This window comes from Gekko japonicus, unplaced genomic scaffold (genome assembly GCF_001447785.1).
Source record: "Gekko japonicus isolate JY-2015 unplaced genomic scaffold, Gekko_japonicus_V1.1 scaffold181, whole genome shotgun sequence".
Classification (NCBI taxonomy): domain Eukaryota; kingdom Metazoa; phylum Chordata; class Lepidosauria; order Squamata; family Gekkonidae; genus Gekko; species Gekko japonicus.
In genome coordinates this window covers 276627-292901 of record NW_015171507.1, presented here as the reverse complement: position 1 = coordinate 292901, position 16275 = coordinate 276627, and the positions used below count along the sequence as shown (strand labels likewise).

The following is a 16275-nucleotide window of genomic DNA, read 5'->3' as shown; positions in this document are numbered from 1 at the left end:
TGAAAGCCAGCATGTGTCTGAACAGAGAGAAAGCACGAAATAGATTGGCTTGTTTCAAGATAGCCTAATCGGGTTTTGACGTCACCTTTCTCGAAGGAGGCTCCTGTGCTTTTAAAAAAATTTAACGGCACCGCAGCTTGGAGAAATTCAACTGGTGGGAAAATCTGATCCTGGAGGTGCCGGAGAAACTGTACCTGCTGGACATCTCCCTGGGGTGCTGCTATTCGCCACACAAAAGGCTCCTGGGGAGACACACCGCCAGGGAAGAGCTGCGGCCCTGTTGTGTTTCTCCCAGCCATGTGAAAGGCACAGGGGCCTCTCCCAGGAAAGAGGGATGCCATCCTAACTATAACCAAACAACGGGATACGGCTCTCTACCTTACGGGCTGCAAAGCGTAGTCGTGCCTCCCCGCCTCCCGCCACCCTGGCCCCCAAATTTGGCATCAGAAACCGGGCTCCTGAACCCCAGCTCTTCAGTAGCACTAAAAACAGGAGGAGCTTTGGATCGGTGAGCGACGAGTAGGAGGGGAACGGTAACTCTTTCATTAACTTGACCCCAAAGGCTTCCCCCTTCACCCATTTGCAAACTCAAGACCATGTTAGTTAACAGGTGGGAACAGCGCTGCAACTTCATCTCTTTAATTAAAAAGAAACGTGGCGAACAAATCAATGTCGTTACAGTTAAGAGGACTGGAGGTTTTACAAAAACCTACTACACGTGTCCCAAATGAAACCATTGGCTGGATCCTGTACGTCAGAATGCAGTTTTCTGTTTTTGTTTTTCCTTTTCTTTCTCGGCTGCCCACGTCAAGCAGGGAGGAAATCCTTCGACTGGAGCCAAGAGTCTACCACAGGGTTTCGAAAGCAATTCTTTCAGGACCTACCGTCGCCCCTAGACAAAAACTGCGTTTCGTTACAAAAAGTAAAAAGAACCAAGGGAGAGCTTAAAAGACAACCCGCAGTGCCGCTTTAAAAAAAAAATACCATCGCAATTTAGTTGAACTCCCACCGGCTCGGTGAGAGACACAACTGCCAATTCCAGTGAGAAGCTCTCAGCACGTATCGCCCAATCTGTATATATATATTTATTAAAAAAAATTAAACTAAGAAGGGACTTTATCGTTCAGAAAGCAGGGATAAAACTAAGCGAGTTTTGCGACCAAGTTGCTTGGTAGACAGTGAATGGAGAACCTGGGGATCGCTGGAGAGGAGGAGGAGGGGAGAGAGAGAGAGAGAAAAATCAAAATGTTTGATTAAACCACTCTCCGGACTTCAAAAAACCTCTTCAGATAGTAGATCTGTCCCAGTGTCATGGCAACTAGTACGAGGGCTTCGAAGAAGGACCAGAGCACCACCCGGCTGTTCGTGTTGTCGTTAACTGTTGAAGGGAAACAGGAAGGGGAAGAAATCACTTAGCACACAGAGATACGCCAGTCAGGTGTGTGTTTCTTTTTTGCACACCAACCTGCCAGTGATTGGATTTCTTTTTAATTCTGCACTTGTTGCTGCCTTAATGTGCAAGGTTTTATTTATTTATTTATTTATTATTTTATTTCATTTATACCCCGCCCTCCCCGCATGCGGGCTCAGGGCGGCTTACAACACAAATATAATACAATACCACAAGTTTACCACAAATTTAAAACCAGTTAAGGCACACAGTGCAATAAAATACAAGTTAAAACGATTCAACACAAATGGACATTCACAGGATCCATCGGGATTTATGTGCTCACTCCCTATTGCACATCACATTGGGATCCATGAGGAGGATGCCATGGACCATGATGTTCCACGGTCAATCAACACCAGCCCGGCGGTACTGCTCTGTGCCCGTACGTTGGTAGTAGTGGCGGCAGCGGCTCCTACGCGAAAGCCTGGCGGAAGAGCTCCGTCTCGCAGGCCCTGCGGAACTGTAGAAGGTCCCGCAGGGCCCTGATCTCCTCCGGGAGCTCGTTCCACCAGGTAGGAGCCGCCACCGAAAAGGACCTGGCCCTTGTGGCAGCAAGTCTGGCCTCCTTAGGGCCCGGGGTCACTAGGTGGTGTTGTGACCCCGACCGAAGTGCTCTTTGGGGCCTGTATTTATTTCCGATCTTCTCGAAATCTGCTTTAAACGGTTTCATCCCAATGATGCCCTGGATCTGGATAGGCCAGCCTAGCCCAATCTCATCAGACTCCAAAAGCGAAGTGGGTTAAGACTTTGGTAATACTTGAATGGAGGAGGAGGAGATTGGATTTATACCCCGCCTTTCACTACCCAAAGGAGTCTCAGAGGAGTTTATCATCTCCTTTCCCTTCCCCTCCCCACAACAGACACCCTGTGAGGTAGGTAGGGCTGAGAGAGCTCTTTCAAGAACTGCCCTTGAGAGAACAGCTCCGAGAGAACTTGTGACTGACCCAAGGTCACCCAGCAGCTGCGTGTGGAGGAGTGGGAACTCAAACCCGGTTCTCCCGGATTAGAGTCTGCGCTCCTAACCATTACACCAAACTAGACGGGAGACCACGAGGGAAATCCAGGGTTGCTATGTAGAGGCAGGCAATGGCAAACCACCTCTGTTCGTCTCTTACCTCGGAAACCCTACAGAGCAGAAGTAGGTCGACTGCTCTGAGTTATCTGTCCCTGTCCGGGATGGCCCAGGCTAGCCAGATCTCATCAGATCTTCTCAGAAGTTAAGCAGGGTCAGCCCTGATTCCTACTTCCAAGGGAGACCGACAAGGAAGTCCAGGGTCCCTATGCAGAGGGAGGCCATGGCAAACCACCTCTGGACAGCTGCTGACTTGGAAACCCTGCAGGGTCACAGGTCAGCTGCGACTTGAGAGCAATGACCTTCCAGTGGAAACCATGCCTCTGTCAGCTAGCTGCCGTAGAGATCTGTGTATAGTAGAGGGGAAAAAAACCCTGATGCCTGATCCCTCTGTTGGCATTTGCGCATGCCTATTCTGTTGTGCACTGGATGTCTGCTTGCCTCATGCATTCCTTTCTATGGACGCTAGTGTAAGCGTATCTACAAGGCCACAGGTGCGGAGAAGAGGAGGCTCGCTTAGTCTATAATGATCTAGAGCGTGTGAAGTGCTAACTGTTTATCTTTATGGAAACCGTTGCTTTCTCAGGCTTTGGGCGCGAACCTGAGAGTCCAACCGCGTAAGCGGGAACCAATTCCATTGGTTATTGTCAGTTTTTGAATGTGCTTCATTATCCCACGTCCCGCCTGGCTCAGGTATTCTAAGCAGTGAACTTGCTCCTGTTCTATCATGGCTTCAATAAAATACTACTTTGCTTAAACGTGTATTGGACTGATAGCTGTGGGGGATCGGACAGCCTCTCGCACTGGAGGATGGCTGTGGTTAGGGTCGGTCTAGACACACACACCCATTCAAATCCCTGCTCTGACTCAAAGCGGGCTAGGTGGGTGACCCTCAGCCAGTCACTTATCTCAACCTAACCTACTTCACAGGGGTGTTGTGGGGATAACATGGGGAAGGGAGTTATCAGGTGCGGTGGCGTCATGGGCCAAGGCAAGAGGATGCAGGCACTGCTTGGGGAGGGAGCTCGCACTTCCAGAAGCCCATTTCAGGCAGGGGGAGGCTTAGCCACGGGTCTCCCGCCATCAAGGACAGCCCTAAGGGGGAGCAGGGATTCCCTCAAACCGAAAGGGGGCTCTTTCTCCCACCTTTTTGCCAAAACCAGCCAACCACCTGCAAGCGGCGACTGAGCACAAGGCACAAAACCAAGGCACCTACTTGCTCTGTGTATCCTTTCGCGCACTTCCATGTACTCCTGTTCGTGCTTGACGGCTGTCATGGCCACCGCTAATTCGTTGATCATCTCTTCTAGCTTGTTCTGATGAGCTGCAGGTGGGAGCAGAGGAAACCGTCATGTCATGCGCGCGCGCACAAGTGCCAGCTTGAGCTCCACACAATTTGGAAGGCTCGTAAACGTATGCCGCTCCCACAGACGGACACGGTCTGTCTGGCCAACTTTAAGCTTGACTGTCTGCAGTTTTTGGATTAAATCTTTCCTCGTTCCTGTCAACCAATATCTCCCCCCCCCCCCCCCGGAGACGGGACTGATTCCGAGGATGTCTGGGATCCAGATTGAGTGCCTCATGCACTGAACTACGCACGACCCTTCCGCTGTGAGTGGCAGCGGCTTTCCTACGTCCAATGTTCCCTCTAAGCCGTGGAGTCTTGTGAGCAAACATTCCACTTTGTGAGCGACTGGCATTAAAGTTGTGAGCGAGCGATTTGGCTGCTGCAAAAATTGGTTTGCTCTGGAGCCATCCCTTCCTGAGCTAAGGCAAAAATGTGTGAGCTGGTAGCTAAAAAACTGTGAGCTGACTCACAATAACTCAGCTTGGAGGGAACACTGCCTACGTCTTAACCCAACACTTGCTAACAGAGATCCTTTTCATTGGAGATCCCGGGACTGGACCGGAGAGGTCTGGCTTGCAAAGCCAGAGACATACCCCCCCCCCCCCGGGGTGTGTGTGTGTGAAAAAAAAGGGGGCTTCCACGTATACAGGATCTTCCTTGCCTGGGTATCTCTTCCCATCTGCATACTCTTCAGGCAGCTTGGATGAAATTAAACACTGTTTCCACAGCACGACAATCGTTTCGGTAATTATGGTACATCTGTTACAGTTTGTTCTATAAGATACGTTCCTTTGTACCGATTACATTCTGTGTTCCCGCTAATCGACACGCAAGGGCCCGCTGACATATCCCTTGGTGCCTGTTTGTTTCTACCCCAAAGCGTTTCTTCCTCAAATCAAAGAGCCAATCCTGCTTTCCTCTACGTCCTGGAAGCAGGAGACGCTTCAAAGAGCCCAGGAGGCACATTCGCTACGCCGGCAGCAAGCACCCGTCCAGAAACAGCTGCCTCAGGAAAGGCTTCGCTTCCACCCTCCTGACTTTTGGGGGGAACCTCCCAATTTTTGGTTATTGGGCTGTGCTCCCATATCCATCATTCTGTACCTGTTCTTGCCCCTTGTGGCAACCATTTTGTTGCGGGTGTCCACTAGCCTGTTCTCAAAGTTCCAAACGTGGCCACAGGTCCAACAAGGTTGGGGACCCCCACCCTAATGTCTGGGGACTCTTAAATAAAAACGGTAAAGATATCCTTTAGCTGACACTCTGGTGTTTGGGGCTCCGGCCAGGAGCTCAAGGTTCGCAGAAATCCCAAGGAAACAATATACAAGACCCAGGTTTGCTTACAAGGAGATTTTAAGAAGCAACGATCAAGCTTACACAAATAGCAAGCTAAGCTCCCATCCGCGAAACTTAGCCAGACCTCGAGACGAGATGCATAGCTAAAACTATGACGAGGTTTGAGTCCAGCGGCAGCACCTTTAAGACCAATGAAGTTTAATTTGGGTATAAGTTTTCATGTGAAAGTCTGAAGAAATACAAGAAAGCTTAGAATCAAAATTAAACTTCGTTGGTTTTAAAGGTGCCCCTGGACTCAAACTTTGTTCTGTTGCTTCAGACCAACACGTGACTCCACCTGAATCTATAGCTAAAACTAAATATCTTATACTCTAATTCAAGGGTGTCAAAAGCAAGGCCCGGGGGCCAGAACCGGCCCGTCCAGGGCCCCTATGTGGCCCACGAGGAACTGGTGCACGGGAGGGAGTGCTGGGGGGGGGAGTGGAGTGGGCGAAGACACTCCATTGTGGCTTCAGCACGGCAGAACAACTGTGTCCGCAGCACTCAAGCATCATGGGAGCATCCACCCAGTGCTCCAACTGCTGCCTCTCCAGTCCACCCATGTGGGTTTTCTTCTGGACCCTCCGCCCAGCCCAGGGGGCCTTGCAGTCAGGACACATCAACGCGGAGCTTACCAGCGGCTGTCCTTTATGCAGTTTCTACCTCCAGTGCCTGGCATTACATTTTAGGGCACACGTGGCCCGGCCCGGCAAAGTGACGTTTATGTCAGATCCGGCCCTCGTGGCAAATGAGTTCAACGCCCCTGATCCAATTGCTGGCGATGAGTCAAGAATAGCATCAGCAAAGCTACATTCTAGACACTGAGAGACCTCGCACCTGGTACTCCGTGGCGGAGGGAAACAAGGCTTTCTCGATAAGAACTCGGGAGAGGGTGAACAAAAACATTCTTGGAGAAGAAGAAGAAGAAGAGATTGGATTTATACCCCACCCTTCACTACCCAAGGGAGTCTCAGAGCGGCTTACAAACTCCTTTCCCTTCCCTCCACCATGACAGACACCCTTGTCAGGTCGGTGGTGCTGAGAGAGCACTGACAGAAACTGCTCTTTTTCAAGGACAGCTCTTATCAGAACTATGGCTTGCCCAAGGTCATCCAGCAGCTGCACTTAACCACTACACCAAACTGTCGGCCATCCTCCCAGGCACATAAGAGGACAGGAACAAACAGAACTCCAAGACGGGGTAACAAAGGCTATACATTTGGCTGGCTCGTTTTTTTCTGCCGGTATGCATTTTACATAACCAACATTTCTAAAGCAGCAGGCATCATATACAAATAAACGGGTGTGATCTGCTCTCTTTCCGTGTCCCTGAAGATCTCTGAACTAATTTTGTTCTTCCATATTTGGAGTGTTGGTTTAAGAAGCCAACCAACCATTGTAATGCTCAGGTAACCAATCCCTCAATCAACCCGAGGGAGAAAATCTGGATGAAGCCCTGACAAGGAAACATAAATTGCAGGATTTTCTGTCCAACGCTACTAGAACATGCCTCAGACTCAAATGCGGAGTTGCAAAATGAGAGAGCTGCTGAGGTCTCAAACAAGCCAGCCGTGGCACAGGTTAGAAATATCCGCTTCAACTCCTTTCTTTGCGTAACGTACCATTCAGGCAGAACCACGTTAGGGAGCAAAGACCCACACCCGCCCTCTCCAGTGCCCACCCCCTGGGGAAACAAGGGCACAACCGACTTCACTATCTGCATATTCAGTAAGCACACCAAAGCAGAGTTCTTTTTAGAAAAGGGGGAGGGGGGACTTGTACCAAATGTTAAGAACAAAAGTCTTCACACTTGCATCAAGACCGTGAGCAGGACTGCTCAAGTAATCCAATGCAGGCACACATTAGTTTAAAAAAAAAAAGCCTTACATACACTTCAAGTACACCAGGGCCTTTGCGCACACACATACATATACAGTCACTTGTGTAAGAGTGTGATTCCCGCACAGTGATTTTAGAAAGCCAGTGTATGATGGATGGATATGCAGACTCCCGATGTATCACTGAGGGCTGGTAGGGCACAGGGAAAAGAGCAACCTAGGGCTCTAGATCTCAACTGCCGGCCAATATCCGGCTAGCTGGGTCTCCCAAGTGGTGGCTCCTAGGGCAGGTCCCCGGGACTGTCTCAGACTCCAGAAATATGAAAAAAGGGGGAAGTGTTGAGGGTATGGGAGGTGCTTGCATCTCTCCTGGCAACAGGCCACATCACCTTAAAGCTTCCAATCTGAGCACCACAATCAAGATACGGGAGAGCCAGTGGGACGCAGTGCTTAGTTTCACAGTAGGTCCTGGGAGACCCAGATCTGAATCCCCACACTGCCATGGAAGCTTACTAGATGACTCTTGACCAGTCACTATCGCAGCCTACCCTACCTCACAGGGTTATTGTGAAGACAAATTAGAAGGAGAGATTGGATTTATACCCCGCCCTTCACTCGGAGTCTCAGAGCTGCTTACAATCTCCTTTCCCTTCCCCTCCCCACAACAGACACCCTGTGAGGTAGGTGGGGCTGAGAGAGCTCTTCTGAGGACTGCTCCTGAGAGAACAGCTCTAATGAGAACTTGTGACTGACCCAAGGTCACACCAGCAGCTGCATGTGGAGGAGTGGGCAATCAAACCTGGTTCTCCCACATTAGAGTCAGCGCTCCTAACCACTACACCAAGCTGGCCAGCTTATAGGAGGAGGATAAAAATGTACTAAATAGAAGAAGAGATTGGATTTATACCCCGCCCTTCACTACCCAAGAGAGTCCCAGAGCGGCTTACAAACGCCTTTCCCTTCCCCTCCCCACAACAGACACCCTGTGAGCAATGCTCCCTCTAAGCTGTGTAGTCTTGTGAGCAAAAATTCTACTTTGTGAGCTACTGGCATTAAAGTTGTGAGTGAGCGATCTGGCTACTGCATAAATTAGTAGGCTCTGGAGCCCTCCTTCCTGAGCTAAGACAAAAATGTGTGAGCCGGAGGCTAAAAAGCTGTGAGCTAGCTCACACTGACTCAGCTTAGAGGGAATACTGCCTGTGAGGTAGGTGGGGCTGAGAGAGCTCTTGACAGAAACTGCTCTTTTTCAAGAACAGCTCTGACAGAACTATGGCTTGCCCAAGGTCACCCAGCAGGTGCAAGTGGAGGAGTGGGGAATCAAACCCGGTTCTCCCAGGTTAGAGTCCGCGCACTTAACCACTACACCAAACTGGCTGCATAGATTAGGAACATACATCTTGTTCTCTTCTCCTTAAGGGGACTTTGGACCTGCACTTTTCATATAGAAGAGAAAAAGAAGAGAAGAGATTGGATTTATACCCCGCCCTTCACTCAGAGCGGTTTACAAACTCCTTTCCCTTCCTCTCCCCTCAACAGACACCCTGTGAGGGAGGTGGGGCTGAGAGAGCTCTTTCGAGGACTGCTCTTGAGAGAACAGCTCTGAGAAAACTTGTGACTGACCCAAGGGCACACCAGCAGGTGCAAGTGGAGGAGTGTGGGAATCAAACCCGGTTCTCCCAGATTAGAGTCCGCGCACTTAACCAATACACCAAACTAGCTCAATTCTAAATTAAAAACTATGAAATGGAAGGGAATTTCCAAATCAGTGTGATGCATAGCGTGGGCTGCTCACGGGGGTGGGGGAGTTGAAATTCCACCAAAGCAGCTCTGGATGCTGACATTTTAGGGACCTGAAGTTAAAAGGGGCTGTTGTCACTCGGGTATTTCTTGTCTGGGTAGGACACTGCCATGCTAATTAACTCATGTTAGCAAAAACCACACACACACAGGTAGCCATTAGCAAATTCATCACAAGCACCTGCAGAGCATTACACGTACCATCCCAGGTATCTCCACCACCTAGAGAAAAGCATAAGAAATGAGCAAGTAATATGGAGCAACAAGCGAAATGCGTCACTCATACAGGGCCAATCTTTTCCACCTGGAAGCCGCCTAGGGTGTTTGATCTGCCGGAGCAGCCGGTGGAAAGCACTGAACCTGAGCTGAAAATTGCAGGAAAGGGTGCCAGGCAGCTCCTGCCGCTTGAAATCTCCCAAGAAAGCAACATCCTGGCCCGGGAACTAAGATGCGTGATGCTTCCTTTCTCAAATCAACGCCGTGATCTGCTGCAGAGGAAAACGGGAGCCCTGGCAGCTACAGAAAGATGGCAGGTGGGCAAACAGATCGCTGCAGCCAAGGCCAGGATATGAAGCACTGCAATGTGGTCCACACCTGCCACAGCAGCAAGGGGGACCCCCCCTATATTTTAGTTAAGAAGAAGCCAGGAAAAAGAGGCTGGCCAGCTGCAGACAGGTGACCCTGCCCATTCCGGTTCAGAACTTGCTGGAAGACGTGCAGAGGCAGATGGGGTGGGGGCCACAGCTGTAGGAACAGGTATGGGGGGGGGGGAACCCACGCTGTCAGATGAAGATATCCGGTTAACCTAGTTTAAATGATAGGCCCATCAACATTTAGAAGCCAGCTTCGCAGAGGTCTGAAAGTTTATATGGCCAACTCCTAAAACCCTGCCCAAATCATAAAATTGTAGAGGTGGAAGGGACCTCCAGGGTCATCTAGTCCAACCCCCTGCGCAATGCAGGAAGTTCACAACTACCTCCCCCCACACACCCTCAGTGACCTCCGCTCTATGCACAGAAGGGGGGGGGGGATCTTCCAGGATCCCTGGCCAAAATGGCCTGAAGAACAATTGCTTCCTGAGCCCAAAGTGGCAATCGGCATTTCCCCGGGCGTGTAAGAAAGGGCCACGAGAATTAAGCACTGATGCCACCCTTCCTGCCCTCCCTCTCATGGTCTGCCTAAGTTCACAGAATCAGCATTGCTGTCAGATGGCCATCTAGCCTCTGAAAACCTCCAAAGGAGGAGAGCCCACCACCTCCTGAGGAAGCCCGTTCCACCGAGGAACCGCTGTAACTGTCAGGAAGTTCTTCCCTATATTTAGCCGAAAACTCTTCGGATTTAATGTTTCACTATAAAGCTGCTTAGGATCTAGAGCTCTACTAGTCCCATATTTCAGAGCCGTAGCTGAAAGGAAACGTAACCTCCCGGTCCATTTACACTGCCTTGTTCAGAGCTGGATACGCAAAAAGAGCCTGTCGAGTGGCACGGCCTCACCTTCTGTCTCCATATCTTGCCCTTTTGGAGCTTCACCGATGTCGATAGTGAACATCACTATCTTTGGAGTCATGGTGGACATCCGGTTGCTGAAGCAGAACTTGTACGTCCCGTCCATGTGAGCGGCAAAGGTGTATTTCCCGCTGGACTCCCGGTCTCCCTTGTAGATCCCCTTGTTATCAGGGCCTGTTATCTGGAAGAAAGAGTAGGGGAGCCGTTACTCTCACCTTCCGAGCTCCTTTCCCACAGCACTTGATAGTCCGCCAGTCCTCCCACACAACTTCAGCGAAACAGACCTCGGTTAATCCCTTTTCACAGCCACAGAGCCTGCGACACGACTCACCCAAGGAGATGCACTGAGCCAAGAGAAGAGGCAGGACTTCAGTTGCCCTGATCTGTGTCTAACCCGCACTGGCTTTTCAGCCTCAGAATCTGACATGCAGTGCTCCCTCTAAGCTGAGTCAGTGTGAGCCAGCTCACAGTTCTTTAGCCTCTGGCTCACACATTTTTGTCTCAGCTCGGGAAGGATGGCTCCAGAGCAGATTGATTTATGCATCAGCCAAATCGCTCGCTCACACGTTTAAGGCCAGGAACTTACAAAGTAGAATTTTTGCTCACGAGACTCCGCTTAAAGGAGGGAGGAGGGAGCATTGGTTGGAAGCCCAGGGAAAGGTCAGGCACAGGGGGAGTGCCCGCTTGGCCCCAGAGCTACCAACCTAAAGACAAGAGCAGGATGCAGAAGGAATGGTTTTTGTGGCCAGCTGAGTCACCGGAAACCTTTCCACAGCACGGAGGGAGGTCGTTTTGGCCTTCCCCTGCCAAAGTGACCAAGAATGCGAGCTACTGGAAGTCCTAGAACCTCTTGGGCCAGAACTTTAGCATCTCCTTGCTGCCTCCTTGGACTGCAGCTTCCTTCCCCAGAGAGTGTACCATGAGTGACCCCCCAACTGAGGCTCTAAGATTTGGGGAAAGGTCAACCCTAAAACCGGATTTTTTAAAAAATAAATCTCTACCATGTGTTTCTCCCCCTCCTAAAGAAAATGCAACCAACATAGGACATGATACAAGTTCATAAAATTACGACTGGGGAGAAGGAAATGGAGAAAGGTGCTCCAACCTGGATAGCCCAGGATAGCCCGATCTCAGCAGATCTCCGAAGCCAAGCAGGGTCGGCCCTGGTTTGTATTTGGACATGAGACAACCAAGGAAGTCCAGGGTTGCTACGCAGGGGCTGACAACGGCAAAGTTCCTCTGAACGTCTCTTGCCTTGGAAACCCTACGGGGAAGCGGTATGTTGGCTGCCAAGCCAACGGTGCAAAAAAGTAATACTAGTTCTCCTGGACGCCCAAATTCAGGACAGACAAAAGGAAGTGCTTTGTCACAAAGAAATTGACTTGTAGAATTCACTGCCTTGGGGGATACGGTAATGACCACTAGTTTAGCTGATTTTAAAATGGGATTAGACAAATTCATGGAAGACATGTCCACCAATGGCTAGTAAACTTGAAAAATAAATAGAGCCTCCATGCTCAGATGCAGTCTACTTCTGAACGTCAGCGTTGAGGGGAACAAAAGGAGAAGCTTGGGCTTTCCTCCGTGATGGGCTCGTATGCTTTTCCAGGGGAACCTGGTTGACCACTGTGTGTAACAAGATGTCAGATAAAACAGACCCACTAGTCTGAACCAGCAGGGTCACTCTTCTCTTAATCCTGAACCAATCCCGAGGCCAGTGTTCTCAAATGAGCATGTCTTATCAATGAGGTGTCAATTAGAGCTAGTAGACAGGCAAAGGGCAACCGAAGGAACCAGTCCTATGGGGGGCAGAGACATGTACAGGAAACGTTTATTGCAAAGGCAGAAATTCTATCGGGTTCGGCTTCACAGATTAATTGGCAGTGCACAACTGCACGAAAAGCAAACACCGAGCCATCTCACAGAGAGATCGGAGCGGGTACTTGGAGCTGCTCCAGCGAGCGATCTTCAGAATTCCATTTCCAACCAATCTGTTGTTTAATTGCAGTTGCTCTAAATCCTGCCTGCAGCTGTCCCAGAGCTGGAGGGCCTTAAACACGTTCAGTTACAACACGCTGCCTCCAACGGCCTGCAACTGAAGGAAGAGCTGCGTCTCCCTGGGCCGCCTGGAACCGGGACGTTGCACCACACAGTGTCTCAACAGTCTTCCATACAGAAAGTACAGGAATGATCGACACAAGCAGCGTAAGAAGAAAGGACTGTACCACTACAGTCTACAGCTGGAAGGTACCATTTTGGAAGGCACCTCCAGGTTAAAAAAAAAAAAAACCCTCTCTGTAAGTAAAAACCAGCACAACAGAGAGAGAAAAATACAACTTAACCCATTTCCTGCTGTGCCAATTTTCTGCTTACGTGGGTTGGGTTTTTGCCTCTATCACAAGAAGCAGAGAGACCAGCAATGCCTATTCCTCCAACAACAGCAACACCTATTCCTCTGACAACTGACTTCATTCCTCCACCTTAGGATCCTGCCACCTTATTCTGCGCACCAGGACCACATGCACACAGTGCAACAAACTAGGTATCCAATGTTTTTCAGCATGTAAATGGGCATTTCAGATAGGCAACTGGCTGTATATGTAGTGCAAAAAAAATTAAAATTCAATACAATGCCAATTCCTCCACACGGATGAACAAAGATCGGCACGCTGTACAGCTGCCCAAGTATGGGTATGTGTTAAAGGAAGAGGATTTGAGGTGTTAAAGGAAGAGGATTTGAGGAGACGGCTTTCAAGGCAAATGCAGCCAACGGTCACGGCGCCTCCCCATGCCGCTTTCTACAACAAGATTAGCTCCGATAGTGTTGTGAAACTTCATCTGATGGAACAGCAGAAGCCTTTTTTTCAGAAATCTGTGGCTGCTTCAGTATGAACAGAAACCTATTCAGGAGGACACTTTTTAAAAATAAATTCTGACAGATAAACCCAATGCTGAAAGGAATTCAAGTGATCCCAAGGGGGAAATCAGTAGCACTTTAGGAAACTATAGCCACTTAAAGCCGGGACATAAACATGCCAGCCAACTGTCTTGCCGTTGCTACCAAACATTAACATTCTTTTCCATGCCCTATCCCCAACAGCCCTGGATATTTTCTACACCTTGTCCTTCTACAATTACACATAAGAATGAAGATCAAGATGTCAGCCCTGACCTGGATGCCGTGACAAGCCCGATCTCGTCAGATCGTCGACTCTGGCAAGTACTTGGATGGGAGACCTCCTTGGAATACCAGCTGTCAGGAGGCAGGGGCAGGCTTTATTCAGCCGCCTCTCTGAATATCCTCCAGGCCCCCTGTAGGAGTCAATCACCAGAGGTCGCCATGACTTCCAGGTGCACGCACGCACACACACATATTAAAAAATACAAAAAAGAAGATGGGTAGCCTTGTTAAGTCTGTCTGCAACAGCAGAAAGGTGCAAGAGTCCAGTAGCACCTTAAGGACTAACAAAATTTGTGGCAGGGGAGGAGCTTTGGTGAGTCTGAAGATTTTGTTAGTCTTTAAGGTGCTACTGAACTCTTGCTCTTTTCTATTACATAACAGTTAATTCCCGTTCGTTGTTAAAAGGCAAATTTCCCACAGCACATGCAGGAAACAGCAGGGTATGGGAACGCCCCTGTGAAGATCGAACTGCAGCACTATGGCGTGCGAATACCACTGAGCTGGTATCTGACTGAATATCCTTTGGATACCATCTTTAAACTGAAGACTACCACCTGCAACCATCTTCAAGCACTTTATTTGTAATTTATGTGTTTTATCTTGTTTTTATGTATTTGGCATGCGTGCCTGGATGTTAGCTGCCCTGAGCCCGCTTGCAGGGAGGGTGGCCCAGAAATCTAAATATAAATTAAAAAATAAATAAGGAAAACCCCTGCTTGGCTATCACAACATGGCAGTAAGGTAAACTGCCACCTGGCAGAACACCATCTCGATTCACTCACAGCTGTTTCACAAGCCCACTTCCCATTCTTCCACAACTCAGTCCTTACCCTCCTCTTTAAACCCCCTTCCCAGTGAATAATGACAGACAAGCCCAAGGCAGAAAGAGCAAATGACTTCAAGGATGGGGGGGGGGGTGGCCAGATAAAAAACTCGAGGGGACGTTTGGGGAAGCTTTGGTCACCCATGTCAATCGTAACAAAACAAGCCCGATCTTTGAGCTCAATGTGGTATTTAAATTCTTTTCAGTGTCAACGTGATGTCAGGCTAACCTGCTCCTGATGTGAAACAGGCAAGCCGGAGTTCCCAAGTTTCACATGCCTTTGTTAACAACAGGAAGAAAAACACACCTGATTGCCAAACCGCTTGGGAACAGTGATCATAATGTTGCTGAGTTCAACATTTGTATAAATAGGAAATTGGCCAAAAAGACTGACACAACCACTTTTAACTTTAAAAGGGGTGACTTCTCTGATATGAGGGGACATGTGGGGAGGAAATTAAAAGGAAAAGTAGAAAGGGTCAAAACCATTGGGGAAGCTTGGAAACTATTTAAAACTACGATACTAGAAGCTCAAAAAATATATATTCCACAGGTTAGGAAAGGCACAAACAGGTATAGGAAAAAGCCCGCATGGGTAACAAACAAAGTAATGGAAGCTGTAAAAGGTAAAAAGGAGTGTTGGACTGGATGGGCCTTTGGCCTGATCCAACATTGGCCTGATCCAACATTGGCGTCTCTTATGTTCTTATTAAACACCTGGCAGACCAACCCACTCCTCTCCTACAGCAGACACTCCAAAATGCTTCACAGCCCTTCCTTCCAAATGCCAGTCAAACCTTTTTTGCCCTCTCCCGCCCATCCTCCCCCTTACCAGCTGCTTTCAAGTTAAAATCTTCCCTCTCCCCCACCCTTAACATCTTGTGGGTTTCCATGCAGTTTTCACCACTGCTACTAATCCCCCACTGCCTTCTCCACCTGCCACCTCAAGCTCTTTCGCTCGAAAAAGGGAATTAGAAGGCTAAAAGCCAAGATCGTCCTTCCCGATCTCCTACTGTGGTCCCCTCTTCTCACAGAGTAGCCCGGCAACCTCTACTTAATTTCCAAGGAAGACATCAGGACCCCAGACTGGAAATGTCTGATTTGGAGAAGTCTTCTGTCCACATCTCCAAGCATTAGTGTGTGTACATGGGGAGTTGGCTGCTTAACAGTGACAGAAACGCACTTGATACTTGTTCAAGGTCACTTTTCATTAGCAGCCTGCATGACATAGAGGCTGGACTGTCAGACGAGGGTCTGGGTGATCCAAGTTGAAATCTCCACTCTGGCACCAAGTTGAATGGGTGACTGTGACCCAATCCGTTTCCCTAAGCCAAAGTTATCTCAGGTATACATTGTTAGAGTAAAGTGCAGCCTATCCTGAGCTCTTCGGAAAATAGGTGGGTAGAAAAGTACTAAAACAAATAAAGCCCAATCCTCTCATTTTCAAAGTGCAATGCTGAAAACACACTGGAGGCCAAAGCCTAGCAACACTTAACTCAGGTACGCTTTGTTGTGCAGAGAACACAGCTTGTCCAAGAAGAGCAACTGAACCCGAGACCTAAGAGACAAACTGAGACCTCCAAGGACACAAGACCCTTCTAACGGGCTTCCTTCCTTTCTGTTCTCACAGAATGATTCCGCAGTCCTCCCTCCTAAGGCTCAATCCCCACATTCCCACCCCATCGCCTCTCCTCAGAGCTGTGAACTTCCCCTATACATGAAGCCCATTCCCTGCACTTCCTCAGCAATGAGAAAAACGCCCTGTGCACTGGGCTCAGGAGCACGCTCGCCACACCTAAGAAGGAATGCCAGCGAGGCTGAGCCCTGGCGTAAATGGTCATGGAACAACTTCGGGGACACCCCCTTTCTGGCGGGCCTCCTTTTAAGGACATAAGAACATACCCCCCCCACCCACCCCATTCACT

The 16275-nt window shown here is 49.3% G+C and overlaps 1 protein-coding gene across 1 annotated transcript; it reads right to left on the bottom strand.

Annotated features, from left to right (window-relative positions):
* Window positions 1–623: 623 nt before the first annotated feature.
* Window positions 624–10773, bottom strand: TMED2 (transmembrane p24 trafficking protein 2). The gene is made up of 5 exons (XM_015419291.1): window positions 10678–10773; window positions 10335–10527; window positions 9042–9062; window positions 3742–3849; window positions 624–1378 (listed from the first exon to the last, which is right to left on the bottom strand). Exons 1-5 carry the CDS (start codon window positions 10771–10773, stop codon window positions 1254–1256), a joined length of 543 nt encoding a protein of 180 aa, XP_015274777.1. The 3' UTR covers window positions 624–1253.
* Window positions 10774–16275: the final 5502 nt, after the last annotated feature.

What these genes read in the sequence shown, in the direction of transcription:
- TMED2 (XM_015419291.1), bottom strand. Translation starts at nt 10,773, where the DNA reads ATGTCAGATTCTGAGGCTGAAAAGCCAGTGCGGGTTAGACACAGATCA. An exon ending in GGCTCAGTGCATCTCCTTGG is followed by an intron (nt 10,528 to 10,677) that starts GTGAGTCGTGTC and finishes TCTTTCTTCCAG; the next exon opens with ATAACAGGCCCTGATAACAA. An exon ending in CGAAAGGATACACAGAGCAA is followed by an intron (nt 1,379 to 3,741) that starts GTAGGTGCCTTG and finishes TCCCTTCAACAG; the next exon opens with TTAACGACAACACGAACAGC.